The following is a 22094-nucleotide window of genomic DNA, read 5'->3' on the forward strand; positions in this document are numbered from 1 at the left end:
GACTGTACCCAAAGAGGTCGATGCACATCTTTTTGCATAGTTTCTACATCCCTAGAAACCCTGTAAATCAGACTGTGAATGGGAAGGCTGTACCTAAAAATGACATCATGAAGCACATCGATAGAACTACACAGGATATAGTGGGGCCTTTGTCTTTTCGCTTCAGCAGCCCGAATCTAATTGTTGAATAGTGTGCTTCAGAGGACAGTGCTGTCTTTCACGGAAATGCTGTGCAGAGTCCCAGCCGGGCAGTGAGCTATTTCTAGTCCAGTTTTTGGAGGGTGTATGTACTGAGAACAGCTGTACAGATGTTGGCATAGGAGCAACTCCGAAGCCAGTCCACATGGAAACTTAGATTTGCTTCCAAAAGACCTTATGTGAACTATAGGTGCTTAATTTTCAGCTCTGCAGTGAGCAAATGTTTAAATATAGTGAACAGACATGACAAGATAGGCTGTCCTTTATGGTTTGCTTTGCTCATGTTCTTTTGTGAAAAGGGTCTCTACTGTGTTTGAATGCTAATGACTAGATACGACCCTGCGTTTGTTGCTATGCATTAAGGTTTTCCTACAGGAACATTTCTTTTATGTTTTAGCCAAGAGCTTTGGCCTGCATTTTAAGTTCAGCATGGTTCATATATTTCTCATTGACTGTTGTTTGTTATGAGACATATAGTGACCAAGGACCTTTTTCTGCCTTGCTCACTTGTGAATCATGACTTTCAGTTTTGTAGAAAAATAATTGTAAAACATCATAAAATAGTATCTGTGAAAAAGATGTATGTTGGAGAAAAAATATTTTTGATAATTTAAAAAAGTATTCCTTTCAATAAAATCACATATGTGCAAACTATTAATATCACTTTACAAGCAAATATTTTTTGTTTTGGCTCATTTTGCACAGTGAGGCTAGCAGTCCTTCTGCTTGGGACAGAACCACGTTGGCTGAGTGGTCCTTCAGAAAAATGCCTAATGTCTTGCTCATCCCCCAAACAAAAAGTTATTGGAGAAGAAAATAATTTTGATTGCCTTGAATAGAAATTTTACTCAAATTATCTTAGCAAATGATTTTCAGAAAAGATGTTATCTTAATTATCTCCTACTTAATTTAATTACTATGAAGGAATCGAGAAACCTAAACCATCTTTTTTGAATGGAGATTTGATGCCAAAATGGCACATGGCCTTCTCATCATATATCCTTCCCTGGGAAATGATATGTGTGTATCTAGAGCTTTGTATTTATCCTGGAATCCCACATTGCCATTGTTTGGATTTCCTTTTCAGTTTTTCTGTAAGGTGGACCTTCTTAATGTCATTTTATTAATTCCTGGGGCTCAGTCTGATGAGTCGGGGGTGACTGAGCTTTGTATTATACTTGCTACTGAGCAAGAATAGTATTATACCTATTGTTATTTCAAAATAACTTCCTTAGATAACACCCTACAAAATTTCCCCACTTGCTGTTCTGAATGGGATCATGAAAGGAATCTCTATATTAAAATAATATTTCTCTTTCCCTCTAATGGGCTTCCCTGGTGGCTCAGACTAAAAATTCCACCTGCGATGCAGCATACCCAGGTTCAATCCCTGGGTCAGGAAGATCCCCTGGAGAAGGGAATGGCAAACCATTCCAGTATTCTGGAGAATTCCATGGACAGGGGAGCCTGGCAGGCTACAGTCCACGGGGTGGCAGAGACTCAGACACAACTGATCGACTTAACACAACACTTCCCTCAAACAACTCCGCAAAGCTCAATGGTGCCTGTGGGTGTAGGAGCAATTTACGGAAGACCCAATGATGGCTCGGCTTCCCCAGAAGCCGGTGGAAGAGTCCTGAGCAGCCCGAGTCCTCCAGCACTCTCCAGCGACAGAGGTGTGTCCGCCCGGCTCAGCCCTCCTGCCACTGACCAACTTCTGTTCTTAGATCAGCACCTCCAACGGGACACACGCGACCCTGTTTGCCGTGTAGACCACCCAACCCACCCGCTTTTGGTGGTTTGGCTTCCTCTCTGGCTTGCCTGCAGGTGTGACTTTATTCACTCACCTATAAACAAGTCACTCTCCCATTTTTCTGCAGTTTAAAAATAAAGCTGGCTGAAAGAGGACAGTAAGCAAGTGGATTTTTATACTATCCTGGTAACTTGTAATTATCCAGCGTGGTGAACTTCATGAACTTCTTCCAGTGTGTTTTTGCTGCAGACTGGTGATTGGTGTGAAGGCTCCCCGGGGCAGGGGTGAAGCCATTTAACTGTGGAGAAGCTGATGAAGCTGCCTGGATGTAAATAACCTGCCAGCGTCTGTACAATGTTACCCCTACATCGCCTCTTCCCCAGCCCAGTGCAGCTTGAAATTAGATAAACATTTTGGCAATAGAGTAGCAGACCAAAGTTCAGCCTCATTGTTCAGTAAGTGTATTCACTTTATGAAAGTAATAGATTATTTTTTTTCTTTTATAAAGTAAGCTGGTAGGCATCAAGAACATACAAAAGCAGCTATATTAAGTAGAAGGAAGGTGATTTTTTTTCCCTTGATGTAACCACACTCTAAATCTTCACAATCTGTCACAACTTGCTCTGTAACTCTAAGCCAGCAATATCAAAATAGCACAATTAGTACTGTTAGCAAGATGTGGAAATTTCTTGAGCAGTCGGAATATATCCCAGAAGCCAGGATGTTTGCAGAGCACTAAACTCCACTTGCATTCAGCCTGCACTGGCTGATTTATGGCTCCAATGTGGACAAATAACACAAACAAGTTGGGACTCATGAATACGCGAAAAGACCCTCTTCCTTATAATCTCTTGAGCTTTCCTTGGGGAAGCGTCCAATGTCTTCATGACTCTCCCAGAAGTTTCTTCCAGTGGAGGGGCAGCTGAAGCTCTGATCTGTCACTCCACTAGAGTTTTAGAACCAGAAAAGGCATTTCCTTCAAATATGGAAACCAAGGCCAGTCACGAGCCAAGAGCAGAACCCACTGTGATCCACTTGTCATGTGTCCCAAATGTTCACATAACCATAGATTATTTCAAGAAGACAATTTAATCCCCTCTCACCTGGCACAAAGTAGTCATTCACTAAATGTTGGTTGTTATTGCAGTTATTTTTTTTTCTCTTCACCTCCAGAGAAGATGGGTTTATGACTTTATATGGGTTTATATGGCATGTATTCACATTAAGAAAATACCTTGAATGGTAATAATTTTAGATCTGGAAAGGATCTTGAGAAAGCTTCTAGTTCAGCTTCATGAGCATATTGTTCTTACTATAATGGTTTTTTACCATAATAATTTTATTTTTAATCAGCTAGAACTTGTGAGTTAGCTAGAAAGAAGTTGGACTAACAGACAATTTTTCAAAGTTCCACTTTAGAATTTACTAAAACTTGAGATAATCTATTTCTCTCTCACACACACACTTCTCTAATACTTGAGATTTATGTGCAAAGTTAACACTGTATAAATATTTTGAAAAGTAATTAATTCCAGTGATGGATTAACTTAAGGCAGTTAGACAGCATATTTAAACAACCTATTTATGTATAAAATGGAAAGTTGTACTGAAAAAAATCTTTCTTTATTTTTTAAAATCTATATTATGTAATTTTTACATCAATTCTTCCTTATTACTAAGTTGTTTACATTAAAAAGTACTGCATAAAGGGACAGAATTATCCAGTTGCATTGATAATTTGCTTTGCTCCAAACCTTGACTGTTTAAATTGCTCCTATTTAAGTGCACAGACCTGAGTGTTTTTTTTTTTTAATCCTCAAATTAAAGGCTCACTTGGAAAATTTGAGCTAAGATGCACCTACTGCCATCTTCTTCCTAATATATTGTCCCAACTTATTTGGAGGGTAAGTTTCTAAAACCAAAACTAGTTCTAGCTATTAATTTCAGGTTCCACACCTGCACCCATAATAAAAAGGACCTTTTAATCCTACTTTCCCTCTGACCACCCTCTGATAAACATAAATGTAAAGATATTTAAAAGAAAACTGAAAATGAATGGAAGTAGGGGCCCAGAAAATTGAATGAATAAATGAATGAACGAACCAAAGTATGACTAACATGCTCTGCTATTAAATAATAACCACAGTCACAACACTATAAATGAGTATTATTTGAGCATCTCTCTATGAGCAAGCACTTTACATGGATATCTCATTAGCTGCATTCAGTGCTCAAGGAATTAGTCATGTGCTGTTTAGCCAGTAATGACATCATTGCCTTGATGGGTATTAGAACTATAATTAGCTTTTATGATGCTAAGACATTCTCCACTTATGTTGGTGAGATTTAGCAGTACTTTTCTGGGTAATACTAACATAAACCAGTTTTACCCTGCAATGCTGCCTAGATAATCCCAGGTTTTCTGTGGCATTCTTAAGTGAAATGAACATTAGGTGAGTGTTTGTTTTTTTATAGTTTCCTGTTTTTTTTTTTTTTTTTGAAAGAGATAATACATCAAAGTAAGACATCTTTGATAAACACTAGATTGGTCATTTTGCTGTGTTTTGATCTTACCTGTCAACAATTAGGCTTTGCTTCACTGAATCTTAGTAGAATTAATCTTCCTTTACCACCGTGACTGCTTTTTTCTTTCCACAAACGAGCTGCCAGGATAGTTTTCTGTCTTTTGTCTCTCTTCTTGTCATCTCTCAAACCCTTTGCATAAGGCTGCAGTTATTCTTACAACAGTTTTTGTTCACTGGTAATTGTGTGTTTATGTGCACAAGGGTGAGGTTTTAAAAATGTGCTAAATACAAATCTGATTATTTTATTTTCCCATAATTAAAACCTTTTAATTTTCCCTACTGCTCATATTCCATTTAAAAAATTTTTCTTTAGCATTGCTTGCAAAACACTGCAGAATCTAATCTTGGCCTGGCTTGCCGTCTTTATCTAATGTTTCTCCCCATTTTGTACACTCTGCTTCAGCTAAACAAAACTCTTAAGTTACTGGAACAATTCATGCTGTCTCTCACCCACAAGCTGATGCAACCTGGTGACCCTACTGTGCAGGACTCTCTTTTTCCCCTCTGTCTCCCCTCTTCCATTGGCCAATTTATCTGCTGCATGTTTAGGCCTCAGTTTCTTTCTCAGCTGTTAGAAATGGTTCTATTTCTACAAAACCTAAACCTAGGTAGTTGCAGTCATCTACTCGTCTACCTGCTCCATCATGAGCTTCCCATGTGGCTCAGTGGTAAAGAATTTGTGTCCCAATGCAGGAGACACAGGAGACATCGGTTTTCTTCCTGGATCAGGAAGATCCCCTGGAGGAAGAAATGGCTATCCACTGAAGTATCCTTGCTTGGGAAATTCCATGGACAGAAGAGCTTGGCGGGCTCCATGAGGTCACAAAGAGTCAGACACGGCTGAGCAACTGAGCGAGCACATACGCACGCACCATCAGAGCAATTTTCACATTGTATTATCACTATCTACTTATTTATCTGTATTTGCAGTAATCTGGACTGCAAGGAGATCCAACCAGCCCATCCTGAAGGAGATCAGTCCTGGGTGTTCATTGGAAGGACTGATGCTGAAGCTGAAACTCCAGTACTTTGGCCACCTCATGCGAAGAGTTGACTCATTGGAAAAGACCCTGATGCTGGGAGGGATTGAGGGCAGGGAGAGAAGGGGACGACAGAGGATGAGATGGCTAGATGGCATCACCGACTCGACGGACATGAGTTTGAGTAAACTCCGGGAGTTGGTGATGGACAGGGAGGCCTGGCGTGCTGCGATTCATGGGGTTGCAAAGAGTCAGACATGACTGAGTGACTGAACTGAACTGAACTGATAGATTCCATAAAATCTGGGGTTATATCTTGCTCACAACTTATTTCCAGCACCAGACCACAGTGCCAGGTACATAGCTGCTTAATAACTCTTTACTGGGTAAATGGATGTTGGGGATTGTTGAGTGACGAATTAGAAAATGCAAACGGGACAAATATGGAGCACTATATGGTCATTCAAAGACGCTTGCTTCATTGAATTTAAGAGAAGATTTTGAATTAGAGTAAATATTTTTATACTTGCACTTTCATTTTCGTAGATATTTCCTGTAGTGATGGGGAGAATGAGTCAGAGATAACAAGACTATTGACAAAAAGACTAGTTACTGAACTTTTTTCTAAGGGAGGAAAGATAAGAACTAAGTGGCCACAGGAACAAGAGAAGGGGAGAAATGAAAGAACCATGAAGAAAATGATGTCATAGCCCTTGACAAACCACTTTAAGGGGCGTAGAGGAAAGAAGAGAGAAGGGATATTCAGAGTTCTCGTTTGGGTGATTTTCTTACAGCTAGCACTTAGAACATGAATAAGTGGTTGGAGGAACAGTGTTTGGATCGAGGAATCTGTGAAGTGTCCAAGTTGAGCAGACATGCATGAGTATGGTTTGGTGTACAGTAGAACATGTATGTCATCTGCATTTGGACATAAGGAAGGCCTCTGGATGAGATCACCCAGCGAGAATGAGTGAGGAGAGGAAGAGCTGAAGACAGAGGAGAGCCCTATAAGGGTTGGCTTGGGGCAGACTTGGTTATGTGATCAGAAATCTACAAACAATGGATCAAGAGAAGAAGCGGCATGGTAGGAGAGTTCTGGTCAAAGGATCCAAGCTCAAGCCACAAAGAACAGCTCCTCTGCTGGTGACTGGACATGGAGTGTCTAGAATGAGAGTCTCTGTTTTTCAGAGGACTGGTTTTCCCTTATCTCTCTGTTCTTACATTTTCTCTCTTTCTCTTTTCTCTATTTGCTCATCAGTGTCTTTGTTTGCAAGTGGCAAAGGAAGCTGATACCTTTGTGTTTATATAACTTTGTCATTCTGTTGTTCATCATTCTCTGAAAAATTTGTGTCTCTAACTTCATAGAGAGGTAATCTGACTGAGCAGCCAAGCCCCTGATTTGATTCTCTTCAGGTGAGAGGTCCTCCTCTGGGGTCATGGTACAAATATGACTAAGAGATGCAGGAGGGGACCTCCCAGGTTTACAGTGGATAAGAATCCACCTGCCAGTGCCGGGGACGCAGGTTCGATCCCCGGTCTGGAAAGATTTCCCGTGCCGTGGAGTAATTAATCCCCCACCGTACAGCCCGCGAGCCACCACTACCAAGCTCACGCTCTGCAACTACTGAAGCCTGAGTGCCTAGCGCTCGTGCTTTGCAACAAGAGAAGGCGAGGCAGTGAGAAGCCCACTCACCTCAACAAGAGTAGCCCCCCACCCGCCACAACTAGAGAAAGCCTGCACAAAGCAATGAAGACCCAGCGCAGCCAAAAATAAAATAACAAAATAATATTTTAATAAAGATGCAGGAGGGGCAGATAGATCTTCTTGGAAGCAGGCACATGTGTGGAGATTGCGAATTGATTTTGTAGTATGTCATTACTTAAAGGAGCACTTTTCAGATTTTAGTGTACTGGGGAATCACCAGAAAATCTCATTAAAATACAAATTTTGTTTAGTAGGTCTAACAAGCTCCCAGCTGATGCTGTGCGGCTGGCTGAGGTCAGGGCCAGGAGAGCAGAGCTGTGCTCAGAGGGGGCAGAGAGAAAGGCAGGAAATCAAGGAGACAGTGGGAACGGAGTGGAGGACACAGAATCAGGGAGTGTTCAGAGGCATCAGATGTTGAAGAAGGTGAGTGAGATCACATTGGAATCCTCTTTAGTATAAATAATCTGCCTGATTTTGAGTATTCTTTCAGCAGTGTACAGAAGGCTGTGAGTGCATGGAGTGAGAACGTCCATGCCTAGATTAATACAGAGTTAGGGGCTTGCAGTGCAGGGAGGAAGGGGATAAGAGACTTGAATGCATTAACTAGAAAGTAGAGTAAGTTATAAGCAGGCAGCTTTAGACTGTTTCAAATGGTGCATTGCCTTTAGACTGTGTTTTTAACAGCTGGAGAAAAGACGCGATTGCTTAAGAGAGAATAGTTTCCCATGAAAATGTGTGTGGGTGTGTGTGCAAATGCATGCACATGTGCTTGGGTTCTTAATCTTCTTACACAGGATATATATCTACATGCTCAGCCGACTCTAGAATGATTAACAGTAGTTCTCTTGTTTGGATCTTCAAAAGTATTACCTTTTGCAGTTACATAGGGAATGTTCTCATGCCAAGGTGATTATGGAAAGAAGATTCAAAGTTTAAACATTAACAGTAACACAGAAGACAGAAATGTGTTTGAGGGTGTTGTGCATATGGATTTCTTTGGAGATTCAAAAAATTATTCAAGCTTAATGGTGCTGTCTCACCAAGGAACCTTCATTTCAACTTCTTGTTCATATTCTAGTGAGGTCAGACTTAATTGAACTGACTGAAGTAGAGTGGGACATTTTGAACCATGTTTAAATTATTGCAGCAGAATAGCAGAATGTGTGCTCAGTTCTGTCCAATTCTTTGCAACCCCGTGGACTTAGCCTGCCAGGCTCCATTCATGGGATTCCCCAGGCAAGAATACTGAGGTGGGTTGCCGCTTCCTTCTCCAGGGGATCTTCCCAAACCAGGGATTGAACCCGAGTCTCCTGAGTCTCCTGCATTGGCAGGTGGATTCTGTACTGCTGAACCATTGGGTAAGCCTAAGTTAGCCCAACTTATTCCAGCACTTTCATATTTGTGGTGCTTCTGACAAATATTTTCAGGTTGAAACATCACAGAGGAAAATCAGACGATTTTCTGGTTAACTCTGGGGAAACCAGTGTTTTAGGACGAGTTTGGGAGCAAACGAATGTCCTAGCTTGTTCTAGCAGGAGGGTGGAACGACCAGTGTAACCTTGGTGAAAGAGTGACTTTGCCCTGCGCGGAAATGCTATCTTTGAGCGCCCAGCTTGAAGAGGAGTGGTGAGGAGCCCAGGCATGCTTGCCAAGTCTGTCACATTAACAGAAACGCAGATGTCACAGCCAGACTGCCTTCAGATGCCTTGCTATCCTGAGGAAAATACACACAGAGACCTAAAATCACTTGGATTTAAATACTTCGATGATGTCGTTCAGTTCTGTATATTACTAGTTATTTAACGCCTGCCAGCATCCAAAGTGTTATTTGTATTTTACATTTCAGGGATGTTATATCTGGTGCATTCCACTTGATCAGGGGAAATGCTTTGCGGCTACCCTGGTTTGGTAACGATTGAGGCAGCAGGCTGACTCTACAGCTCTCCGCTGCTGCCCTTAGGCTTCATCTGCAGAAACCCCCAAGGCTGCCAAATATTTGAAACCTTTTTAAGCAATTCACTTAAGAGATTCGTACAGATAATTCAAACAGTGACTTCAAAGAGATGCAAACTGATCAGGCAACTAAAGGGAAATTTTCTAGAGATACTTCTTCACCAGCCAAGTTGTCCAACAAATTCACTGGGGCCAGTTTTATACACATTCAGGTTAAACAAAACCAAACCAAACCCGAGGTTTAATTTAGGTGCATTCATTTTGTTCACTGTTTAACACAGTATAGGAATATCAGCCATTTCATCTACAGATCTGTGTTAAAAGCAGCTAAAATTGATCTCTTTTGATTTATTTCTTGGGATCTGATACTCCTGTCTTGGATTTTAAAGAACATAGTATTTGATTTATAGAGAAGTACTTGCAGCAAAGGTGGAGTAAGAATCCAAACCTCAGGTGAAAAAAAATGAGATAATGGTTATTAAATCTATATCTAAATATTCTGTATAAACTGAGATAGCCTTTGTCATAACTGGGAGGTTTTCCAATTCAGATTTGAGTTTCTTTGAGGAATAAAGTTTTGTAAAAATAAGCAGAAGTGAACTATTACTCAACATTGCAAGCATAGGCAAGAACCAAGGGTGGAATTTAGTTTGTTTGTTTAGATTATCTGAAAACTTTGCTTTTATAAAGTATGGGTGTGAATATGTTATTATATTTGTCTTTGAGAACAACTTGAGCCAGATGTTTTGAGTTGGGTAGCTTTTAAAAGATATTAACTCTGGTTTTCCCAAGACCTTATTCAGTGGCTACTGTAACCATCTTTTTATGTAGCCTCGCCTTCAAGAGAGAATAATTTCTTCGGGTACTGGCTCTTTGAATAGGAATCAATTAGCAGTGATATTTTATTGCTCCAAGTGGACAAATCCAAAGCACTACATTTTAGACTCTCTAACATTCTTTACTCAAATATTTCAAAATTAGTTTCTTAAAATATATTAATTTTAGGGTGGTTACTGGAGAAGGAAATGGCAACCCACTCGAGTATTCTTGCCTAGGAAATCCCTTGGACAGAGGATTCGGGAGGTCTACAAGTCCAAGAGTCGCAAAAGAGTCAGACACAATTTAATGACTAAACAACAAAACCAGGGTGATTACACTATGTTTAAGAAATTGCCCATTAAAAAGCATTATCTCTTAAAACAAGACTTGGACTCATCATCTTTTGTTTAATCTTGGCAACTTCTTTCCTTCTCTGGGAAAACACTGGACTTACATTCAGAAGAGCTGGTTTGAACCTTGGTCCTATCAATTAGACATGTAACTTTTGGCAATTTATATAATCTATAATAGCCTTATTTGTTTCTTCTGTAGATGGAGGAGATACTAATTCCCAGGGTTGTTATGATGCCAAGTGAGATAACCTATGTGAAAGCCCTTTGCTGGGATCTATAAACATCAGTATAATGAACATGATGATATTGTGCCTAGTTTAATGACATTTCATCCAATTAAGATCATCACTATTTGGTAGCATTATCTCTAAATGCAGTTAAGCTACTGTAAATGAGAATCATATAGAAGAATGCTTTACCTGCTTTTTAAAATGATGATTATGGGAGTCTTCTCTGTCTTTTCTGTCTCAATGGATGCCTAAAGGAAAAAGAGTTTCTGTTAAGATGGGGTGCTACTTTTTTTTCTTAAATTATTGATGCACAGGTTTTGTTATAGTAATGACAATAATAGCCAACACTTAAATAGTGCTATCTGTGTGGCCAGTACAGTTTCTAGAACATTCTAATACTAATCTATCCAGTCCTCCCTATAACCATGGGGAGTGGGTGCTTTTATTTCTGCCAGTGTAAATCTACTTCTGCTTTATTGACTATGCCAAAGTCTTTGACTGTGTGGATCACAGCAAACTGTGGAAAATTCTTCAAGAGATGGGAATACTGGACCACCTTACCTGCCTCCTGATAAATCTGTATTCAGGTCAAGAAGCAACAGTTAGGACCGGACATGGAACAACAGACTGGTTCCAAATTGGGAAAGGAGTACATTAAGGCTGTATACTGTCAACCTGCTTATTTAACTTATATGCAGAGTACATCATGAGAAACGCTGGGCTGGAAGAAGCACAAGCTGGAATCAAGATTAATGGGAGAAATATCATTAACTTCAGATACGCAGATGACACAACCATGGCAGAAAGCAAAGAGGAACTAAAGAGCTTCTTGGTGAAAGTGGAAGAGGAGAGTGAGTAAGCTGGCTTAAAACTCAACATTCAAAAGACTAAGATCATGGCATCTGGTTTCATCACCTCATGGCAAATAGATGGGGAAACAATGGAAATAGTGAGAGACTTTATTTTCTTGGGTTCCAAAATCACTGCAGATGGTGACTGCAGTCATGAAATTAAAAGACACTTGCCCTTTGGAAGAAAAGCTATGTCCAACCTAGACAGCATATTAAAAAGCAGAGACATTATTTTGCTAACAAAGGTCCATTTAGTCAAAACTATGGTTTTTCCAGTAGTCATGTATGGATGTGAGAGTTGGATCATAAAGAAAGCTGAACGCCAAAGAATTGATGCTTTTGAACTGTGGTGTTGGAGAAGACTCTTGAGAGTCTCTTGGACTGCAAGGAGATCAAACCAGTCCATCCTAAAGGAAATCAGTCCTGAATATTCATTAGAAGGACTGATGCTGAATCTGAATCTGCAGTACTCTGGCCACTTGATGCGAAGAACTGACTCATTGGAAAAGACTCTGATGCTAGGAAAGATTGAAAACAGGAGGAGAAGGGGATAACAGAGGATGAGACAGTTGGATGGCATCACCGACTCAATGGACATGAGTTTGAGCAAACTGCAGGAGTTGGTGATGGTCAGGGAAGCCTGGCATGCTTCAGTCCATGGGGTCACAGAGAGTCGACGTGACTGAGCGACTGAACTAAAAGTGGTGAAACTGAGGTACAGAGAGATTAACTTGTTCAAGGTTACATGGTCAGTGTGGTGAGTCAGATTGACTTTTTTTTATACCTTTCATTAGCTCTTGGGAAGAATTTGGCAAAAATAATGTAAAGGAAATCATGAACATTAGTTGGGTAAAGGATGTCGGGGATAGCATCTCATTATGGAAAAATAATGCTGTCTGCATGTTGGGATGACTCAGAGATTGTATCTTATTTTCCTTTCTTTCTTTCTTTTATAATCTCCAGTGCCTTCTGCTGGATACTTTACTGTTAATCTACCAGGATTAGTTCTTGATTCTGAGCCCAGGGTACAGTCACAGAAAGCTAAACATGTCAGAGAGGTAGGCCCTCATCATCTCAATCTCATGCCATGAGTGAAATCATTGGAAGAAAGAGCCTGAAAACCTCATCCGAAGAGATATCCTAGATATGATACACTCTTTTTGGGGGCTTAGATTTTGGTTGACACTTTCATATACTATAGTCATTCTTTAATTTAGTCATGTGACTCATTTGTATGTGTGTGCCCTCAGTCACTCAGCTGTGTCCAACTCTTTGTGTAACTCATTTATTTGTTCATACATTTAACAAATTTTATCAAAGGCCTCCCAGGTGGCAGGGGTGCCGTGAGGTCCCGAGGGGTCAGATGGTGACTATGACCTTTGCTTGTTGAGCCTAGAGAATCGTGGGAGATCGAGACAATAAGCAAAATCATCCCACACCAGGAATTCACCCAGCTGCTCTTAATCATGCTCCAAGGAGAGGAGCTCGGCGCTCCAGGGGTGGGTAAGAGAAGGCATTTGGCTAACATTTGATGATCATAGATCTTTTTCCCTGTCTATCCTCAGCTCTGTAAAAGACGTTGGAGATTTATGGAGGAGGAACTGGACAGAGGGCAAGTTAGAAAGAATGGATGTGGGGCAGAGTTGACAAACCCCTCCATAACACAAGGTGGCCCCAGGGACAGGAAAAAAGAAAACTCTACCTTGAGCAATGTAACATAACACATCTAAATCCTTGAATATATCACCACATCATAGAAGAATAAGTAATACTTACACTAACTACCATTTTTAAGAAAAGTTATTGTATATTCATTCTACTCAACCCAGTAAAAGAGGGAAGAACACAGGAAGTTGAGAGTGAGTTCCATTAACACAGTAGAAGTCTTTTACTGTTTGAAAGTGTATGTGGTCAGTTATTTATGACCACATAAATGTGGTCAGACCAAATAAAATGTGCACAGTTTATTTATCCAGAATGTTGAATAAATGAGATTGCTGCCTACATTTACATAAATGTTTAAAAGCAACATGAATATTAATTTCAAAAGCATCACTAAATAGAAAGACAGTAGATCTTGGTTTCTGGTTCTAGCTGGTGACCAGGCTCTAGGTAAGTAATAATTGTGAAATAATTGATTGCTTTACTTTTCTTTCTACCTCATAATTATTATCTGTCATTATACTATTGTTTGTATCTTTGGGTCCAAAACTGAAGTGTAAGAATCATTCAGACAGAGATTTTGTCTTTCCTGCTCATGGTATATACTATTTAGAATAGTGCCTGGCATGGAGAAGACATTCAATTAATATTCACTGAGTGGGTGACTACATGAGATAATCATAGAGGTATATAATTGCCAACTAAAATCAACAAGTGGAAGAAGTGAAAGTATTTTTCAAAACCATAAGTATTTCACACATGCAAGGTGATGCTGTGTATTTGTTTTGTTTTTTTTTTTCCATTTATTTTTATTAGTTGGAGGCTAATTACTTTACAATATTGTAGTGGTTTTTGCCATACATTGACATGAATCAGCCATGGTTTTACCTGTGTTCCCCATCCCGATCCCCCCTCCCGCCTCCCTCTCCATCCCATCCCTCTGGGTCTTCCCAGTGCACCAGCCCTGAGCACTTGTCTCATGCATCCAACCTGGGCTGGTGATCTGTTTCATCCTTGATAGTATACTTGTTTCAATGCTGTTCTCTCAGAACATCCCACCCTCACCTTCTCCCACAGAGTCTAAAAGTCTGTTCTGTACATTTGTGTCTCTTTTTCTGTTTTGCATATAGGGTTATCATTACCATCTTTTTAAATTCCATATATATGCATTAGTATACTGTATTGGTCTTTATCTTTCTGGCTTACTTCACTCTGTATAAGGGGCTCAGGTTTCATCCATCTCATTAGAACTGATTCAAATGAATTCTTTTTAATGGCTGAGTAATATTCCATGGTGTATATGTACCACAGCTTCCTTATCCATTCATCTGCTGATGGGCATCTAGGTTGCTTCCATGTCCTGGCTATTATAAACAGTGCTGCGATGAACAATGGGGTGCACGTGTCTCTTTCAGATCTGGTTTCCTCGGTGTGTATGCCCAGGAGTGGGATTGCTGGGTCATATGGCAGTTCTATTTCCAGTTTTTTAAGGAATCTCCACACTGTTCTCCATAGTAATGCTATGTATTTGAATTTTAGAAAAAAATGTAATTTGCCAAATGATAACTTGTCAAATTTTTTTGTACTACTAGCTAACTTTCTCTTTAAACATTTATTTCCTAAGTCTTTGTCTTCCAAGTTTTGTAATATTGCTCTTCATTTATGGTTCTGTAAAATCCCCTCCACCCTAGCTCAGTCTCTAGAGTAGAGATCCTTAATCCTTTAAGATTAAAGTCAGTGGACCTTAGTGAAATCCAGAGTGTTACCTCCTAAGACTTCATGTACTCCCTGAAATTGTTCGCTAGGTGCAGGGGCCCTGTACATTTTACTGGAGAGAGTTTCCCTGACTTTTATCAGATTCTCAGTGTCTATGACCCTCCCCCAAGTTTAAAAAAATCATTGCTCTAAAATTGTGTATTTTCCTTTTACTTTTTGTTGCTCTCTTGGTTTTTCTTTTTTTCCTTGAGATGGTTTCATTTTCCTTTTAATGTTGATGATTGTATTTTGCTATTTAAAAATGCTTGCTGCTTGATTGTCCCCTGAGTGTGGTATTCCAGGTTTATTGCACACCTCTGATCCAGCCCTTCTCTCCGTCTCTCTTTTGTCTGGCCAGCAGTGTGGGCATGTGCCAACTGCAGGGTGGTCCTCTCCAGCCCTTCTGGGACCTTCACTTCTCCGTGCTACCCTAATGACTACCCCAACAGCCAGGCTTGCATGTGGACCCTCCGAGCCCCCACGGGCTATATCATTCAGATAACGTTTAATGACTTCGACATTGAAGAAGCTCCCAATTGCATTTATGACTCATTATCCCTTGATAATGGAGAGAGCCAGACGAAGTTTTGTGGAGCAACTGCCAAAGGCCTATCATTTAACTCAAGTGCGAATGAGATGCATGTGTCTTTCTCAAGTGACTTTAGCATCCAGAAGAAAGGTTTCAATGCCAGCTACATCAGAGGTATGTAAACCAAAGGCGGCGCCAAACTTCTGCTTTCATTTATCATGTTCAGCAATAAACACAAGGCCCAGAGGACACAGTTATGCTCTTTTATGTGAATATGAATGATTAGGATTAGAATTTAAGGGCAGCAGGAATCTGTTCATATTTTCTGAGCATTCTCATTAGCAATATACAGTTACCAGATCCAAAATCTGGTTACGGTAGAGCTGAAACACTTTTCTAGTGTTTACATGGAGAACATTTAAAGGCTGTTTGAAAGATTCTGTGAATATCCCACAGCTAATAATTGACTCTAATTCTAATATCTCTCCGGCAAACATTCAAAGTATTCTTATTTATAAATCACTTTATTTTAGGCTTTTAAGATGTTGCTCTTAGGAATTATGCTGGAGAACAAATATAAGAAATAAAAATATACATTAACATGTAAAATGAGCTTTGTGTAACTGAAGCTAATAAATAACATAGCCTGAGGAAAGCCCCTTGAAAATGGCTAATTGAAAGAAAGAAATATATTTTTATCAGACATATTTCCTAGGTTCTGGCACAACAGAACATTGAAATTGAACCATTCTCTCTAGAACCTTTCTGTGCTGAAGGAAAACTCAAGTTTCAAGACTATGAGATTTAGTAATAATTTTTTTTCCATCCTGAGCTACTTAAGTAGGCTTTATTTATCAAAAAAAGAAACAAAAAAGAAAGGCAGCACTATGGAAATGCTTGACCCTTCTTATTACAATTTGTGCTTTTGATAGACATCTTTATTTACTGTTTGTGATTGACATTAGATATATATGTGGTTAACTGAAACATACATGCTTTAATTTTTCAAATAATGTTTTAAGGTTATAAAATATTACGGGAAATTTGAAAATTTAAAAAAAAATTAGAATTACCTACACATCTACCACCCAGCCATAACTACTAATAGAATGTTGATGGACATATTTCCCTCCGGCCTTTTTATTTTCACAATGCATATAGAATACTGGGTTTATACTGTATCTTTTTGGGTAGGTAGTCGCTAAGTTGTGTCCGACTCTTTTGTGACCCTATGGACTGTAGCCCACCAGGTTCCTCTGTCCATGGGATTTCCCAGGCAAGAATACTGGAGTGGGTTGACATTTCCTTCTCCAGGGGATCTTCTCACCCGGAGATTGAGCATGCTTCCCCCGCATTGGGATTCTTTACCACTGCACCACCAGCGAAGTCCAAGTAGACCTGTATGCTGCTTTATATTTAAGAAGTGGACTAAACAATCATGATTCATTAAACTCCATCATGGGTTTTTGACCAGAATATTTACATTTAAAAGGATTTTTTTTTTTTACTATAGAGCTATTCTTGATGTGTATTAAAATGTATTCAAACTAGCATTCATATGAAGCCAGTGTAAACAGCTACTTCTCTCTCAAGTCAGTACATAATGTTTACCAATATCTATTGTTTGAGCCCAGAATGAAATCCATTGTATTACTTAATAATTTTATGTATGTCACAGAAGGACTAGGCTAAATACATTTTTAATTTTATTATGCACATAATAATAGTCATCTATATTAGTAATCAGTGCTAGCTATATACAGCTTGGCACAGGTGCTGCTCTGGTGCTTTGCAGGTATTACCTTATTCAATTCTCATTAACCACATATATAATTGGTGCCTTTCCCTTCATTTTATAGACATGGGGGCTAAGGCAGAATGACTTGGCCAAGGGAGATTCAATGTCTGTCCTTGAACCTTTGCTCCGTATTGTCTCAGAAATTAGCTCACATGCCCAGAAGTCAAGGAAATGTGTCTTAAAATGCCATTTTTGTTTGTTTGGTTTTTGTTACAAGACTCCCTCTACTCAATGTAATTGTCTTTGCCTTTGATCCTAAAATAACCTGATATGGGAAAGACTAGTAAGATATGGGGTATCCAAAGGGAAAGGGTAGTATAGGAGTGTTTGGGTCAAATTAAAGGTGATGGTTAGTGAAAAACAGAACTATTAGCTACTATGTTTAAAAATTGTTTGAAAAGAAACATAGTTTTAAAAATCATAATGTATGAACTTTCCTGAAACCAGTAGTTTCCTTAATTTTTTTAATCTCCTTCAGTTCAGGGATTTAAAAAAAGAAAAAAAAAATATCACTTTGGAAGCTAGAACTGGAAGATTTAGGTGTGAGAGCCAACTGTGACTAGAGTTAAAATGGGTGGGGTTTCTTATTGGTATTGGTATTGGCATATGAGAGTGGTGGGCAGAGAAAGGGGAGAGGGTGGGGCAGACCGTGGGTAAAAGCCAATTAGCAGAGAAGGTGGAGGTTGGAGGTCTCAGACATTTTGCATCTCTTTAATCCATGTTGGAAGTTAACATGCTTTGTCTGTTACTGTGTTTTGTTCTAGTTGCGGTGTCCTTAAGGAATCAAAAGGTCATTTTACCCCAGTCACTTGATTCTTACCAGGTATCTGTTGCAAAAAGTGTCTCTATTCCAGAGCTCAGAGCTTTCACACTCTGCTTTGAAGCAACCAAAATGGGCAAAGAAGACAGCGATTGGATAGCTTTCTCCTACTCAGGTGCATCCTTCCCACAATTGCTCAGTTTCGGAAAGACCAAGACTGGCTACTTTCTATCATTTTTTGGCTCAAAATGCTTCCTAAACAGTGCTTTACCTGTGAAAGATAAGGAAGATATTTTCACAGAAACCTTTGAGCAGATCTGCATTGTTTGGAGTAGTTCTATGGGCTCCATTGGTGTAAATTTCAAAAGAAACTATGGAACAGTTTCATGCAATTCTACCACTAGTAAAGTTATTCCCGGAAATGGGAAATTGTTGCTGGGCTCCAACCAACATGACATTGGCTCTCTCAAAGGGGACATTTATAATTTTCGACTTTGGAATTTTACCGTGAGTTCCAGAATCCTCTCCAACCTCAGCTGCAGTGTGAAAGGGAATGTGGTGGACTGGCAAAATGACTTCTGGAATATCCCAACCCTAGCTCTGAAAGCTGAAAGCAACCTCAGCTGTGGTAAGTTTGTAGCATAGCCACTCTTTTTTTTTTTTTTTCTCATTGTTCTGTGAATATGTTTGTCAACAAGAAATTATATAGACAGACATCTTTGTATATGATTACAAACCATACATATTCAACGAAGGCTTTCGGTCCTACCATTTTTAAGTTTTTCCTATGCCATAAAATATCAGTTTTCCCCAAGCATAAACAACAGTTACAATTATTGTGTCTTAGATAGAAATGTTAACTCCAGGACCAAAACAGAAGAAATTAATGTTACAGTTTTTAATCACAAAGATGGTATAGTGAGAAACTGATCTTTGTCATCCTGGAATGTAGTTTCCATTACATTACTTAAACAACCATCACCTTAAAGAATGGTATGTATTTAGCCAATATCAGAATGGTCCATTTTATGGAAAATCTTGATAATCAGGAATTATCAATTTTCTTTTTCTCCCCCCACTTATTTGAAAATGAGCATTTGTTGTCTGTTTCAAATACTCTTCTCTTTTTGGTTGCTCTTTGAGAGACTTTAAATGCATTATTATTGTGAGTAGCCAACTGCAAAATATTTAGAGATATAATTCCATGTTATAACAATTACATTAAGAAAGACTTCTATAAAGTACTCTCTATGTACATAAGTCAATTCTGGAAGTCCTTATTTTACTCTAGGACTGAGATATAAAAAGTAAAAGGTCATTATCAATTTTCAGTGTCACATGACTAAATCTAAAGTGTTGATAACATGTTCTTTAGTCGCAGAGTTAACTCAATAAAGGAGGGAAAGAAGGGGCCTAATATTCAAAAGTCATCTGTAAGTGATTTTGCAGGGAATTCTGTTGCAACTTGATTCCCAATACTTTCAAGAAAATAGGACCCATGCTGAAGACCTGAGGCCCCTGTCCTATATCCTTGACCTGTGTTTGCCCTTCCAGCTGGGGGACTCCTGTCACCCACTTCCCTGTGTGGGCAGCCCATCTCTCAGTGTGGTCCACGGTGGCCCTGCAGATGGTGGGAGGCTGTTACGTGATGTCACTTGAGAGGTATTTCCTTGTGGGTTGTTGAAAAGAGGGTAAACCACAGCCCTGTTCCAGAAGGAGACTCTGGAACTTTGTAAGAGTTAACAGTGTAAACCGACATCCTCTCAGTCTGAGACTGGCTACAGAGGACAACCTTCAGGGACTCCTGAGAAGTCTTTCACTCCGCTAGGAAATTGAGAAAATCAAGTGTGTGTGTTTTGTGTGGGGTGGTGAACGGTGAGGAGAGGTCAGTGGTACCCTTCCTACAGTCAAGGAGATTATCTTTAGGGCCCTGTTTTCATCGTATTGTTGGCCATTATTTAAAAATCATAATATAGACTATTTAATATTTGCATTTCTATGGTATTTGAGAACTATGACCATCAGAAGAAAATTAGAAAAAGAATTTGGCTATGTATATTAATACTTGCTAGATATTTAGATGTTGCTTTAATATGTATTGTGCTCTAGGTACTGTTTTAAGCACTTTATACATTGTAACTTATTCCTGCAACACAGATGCCATGAGGTGAGTTTTATGATTAACCCCATTTTGCAGATGAGTAATTGAGGTACACGGAGCTTAAGTAGCTTCTCCAAGGTCATTTATCTTTTTGTTTTGTTTTGTTTTTTTTAGGTCATTTAATTAATAAGTAGCCAGGTCAGAAATTGAAGCCAAAGTGTTCAGTTTTAGAACTGTGTTTCCCTAAACTGTCTTTGAGAATAAGCAGAACTAGAAGACGAGATGTCCTGCTAGAGTAGGCAAGCCAATTCTTGTCCAGATGAGGAGGACAGAGGCCCAGGAGCCATCTCTGCTACAGAAAGCACTGCTGGCCAGAACACTAGCTTTCTCAGGTATTAGCATGGTATTTGTTTTAAACAAAATTAATAAGGGGTTTTTTTCCCCCCTCCAGTGCTTAATACCTTATTATAATAAACTATGAGGAATCTAGTATACAAAATTCCTAAACTTCTCCTAAGAAATCCTCTAGGCCAGGCATTGGCAAATGAGAAGGGCCTATGGTAGGTCACTTGTTTTGTAACTAAAGTTTTATTGGAACATAGGTTTTTTATCACCTGTGGCTGCCTCTGTGCTCTAGCACAGAGTAGATTGATTCTGAGAGATGACCTGGCCCACTATCCTAAAGAAAATCTGCCAACCCCTGAAACTAGACAAAAAAATCAAAGGGTCCCGTTTTCTGAAGCACACACTTCGTACAATCTGGGAAAGACCCACTAGATCTCTTGAGCCAGAGATAACAGGCCAGTCGCTTAGGGCTCATTTAGCCCATAGGCACGAGTGGTGACAACATTGATTTCTTTTCATTTATTTGCATTTCCATGCAGTACTTTTAAATAATGATTGATTTTCAACTTTAAAAAATTAGATTTCACATAAAAATGAATTTTTGGATTCCCTGGTTTAAAAAAAAAAATACGTACCTTAGTTTGTCTGACTGCCTGACCAACGCAGCTGGAGCTAAATGGTGACGGCCTCCTTTGAAGGGGCTTTCCAGGCCCCCTTGGCCCTTACCCCCACCCACCCCACCCCCCGTTTTCTCCCCACACCAGCCCTGTTTAGATTAGCTTCTGGCCTAGGGAGGCACTTACGTTTGGGAATCCCAATTTAGGCCACTCCCTTCACTTTAAACAGGGCAGGAAATCGAAGCTTAGATAAAATAAGTGGCTGAGGCAGTTGGGAGGCTAAAATGCACGTCTCCTGTCCATTTGCCCAGGGAATTCTCATCTGTTTGGGAATTCTCATATTTTCTTTAACACGGTCTTTAAGACTCCCTTCCAAGCCTTACGGTTACTGGAAGGCATCAGATCTATGCTTGTGGAGCTTAGCCATCGGTAAGTTTTCAAAATGACTTCAAAGGAGTAGCACAGGCTTACACAGTCAGTGTCTGAGTTCCTCTTCTTGACATTCCACAGTGACTCTCAGCACCCCCGTTCCGTACATTCAGATATCCTGGACTGTGTTTCAAGAGTAATAACGGGAGAGGGAGTTTCCTGCTGCTTAATCATAAGCTTTGGGAGTTGAAGAACCCAAGTCACTTATTAACTGACAGGAAATACCTGTAACAGAGATTATATCTGAGCTTGTTACTTAAGCAAAACTTGAATAAATGAAAAAATGTGTGCTCTATTAACATTTTAACCTTTCCTTTTTTCCGGAACACCGTGACTTTCTGTTTATGGTAATGGTAATTTCCCAAAACTAATGATCAGTACAGTAACCAATAGGAAAATAGAATTTCATGCCTAACATTCCATTGGCTTGACAATATCTGTTAAATATGAACTTTCATTCCAGAATCAACTTGTGACAGAAAATGAATTGATTTTTCCAAAGGTCTCTTGCTAAGTAAATTTTAATATGAAAAAAAGATGATGGAACTGAATTGACTCCTTTTAAAGCATCCTGCCTTTTGTTTCAAATATTGACTATCCTAGCAATAAAATCAACATGTTATTACTAAATTTTTAAATAACTTCATAGTTGTATTTTTATTTTCCCATGC

The 22094-nt window shown here is 39.4% G+C and overlaps 2 protein-coding genes and 1 long non-coding RNA gene across 11 annotated transcripts in view; 2 read left to right on the plus strand and 1 right to left on the minus strand.

Moving 5' to 3' along the window:
• ADGRG6 (adhesion G protein-coupled receptor G6) overlaps nucleotides 1-22094 on the plus strand; it is a 153919-nt gene that overhangs the window by 54681 nt on the left and 77144 nt on the right. For 6 of the 9 annotated variants that reach the window (XM_043457459.1, XM_043457466.1, XM_043457467.1 and 3 more), the window contains exons 3-4: nucleotides 15203-15547; nucleotides 17936-18559. In XM_043457459.1, the coding sequence (XP_043313394.1) occupies nucleotides 15203-15547; nucleotides 17936-18559 (969 nt within the window). The remainder of the gene's footprint in view (nucleotides 1-15202; nucleotides 15548-17935; nucleotides 18560-22094) is intronic. The other 3 variants (XM_043457460.1, XM_043457464.1, XM_043457465.1) reach the window with 1 other exon arrangement.
• On the plus strand, nucleotides 1413-11141 carry LOC122434225. Its single transcript, XM_043457471.1, has 2 exons — nucleotides 1413-2025; nucleotides 7473-11141. Exons 1-2 carry the CDS (start codon nucleotides 1565-1567, stop codon nucleotides 7678-7680), a joined length of 669 nt encoding a protein of 222 aa, XP_043313406.1. The 5' UTR covers nucleotides 1413-1564; the 3' UTR covers nucleotides 7681-11141.
• Nucleotides 8819-21522, minus strand: LOC122434226. Its single transcript, XR_006267304.1, has 3 exons — nucleotides 21466-21522; nucleotides 10766-10824; nucleotides 8819-8935 (listed from the first exon to the last, which is right to left on the minus strand). It is a non-coding gene; the product is annotated as an uncharacterized LOC122434226 (long non-coding RNA).

Source organism: Cervus canadensis, chromosome 33 (assembly GCF_019320065.1).
Source record: "Cervus canadensis isolate Bull #8, Minnesota chromosome 33, ASM1932006v1, whole genome shotgun sequence".
Lineage (NCBI taxonomy): Eukaryota > Metazoa > Chordata > Mammalia > Artiodactyla > Cervidae > Cervus > Cervus canadensis.

What these genes read in the sequence shown, in the direction of transcription:
- LOC122434225 (XM_043457471.1), top strand. Translation starts at nt 1,565, where the DNA reads ATGCAGCATACCCAGGTTCAATCCCTGGGTCAGGAAGATCCCCTGGAG. An exon ending in CCTCTCTGGCTTGCCTGCAG is followed by an intron (nt 2,026 to 7,472) that starts GTGTGACTTTAT and finishes AATTTTGTTTAG; the next exon opens with TAGGTCTAACAAGCTCCCAG.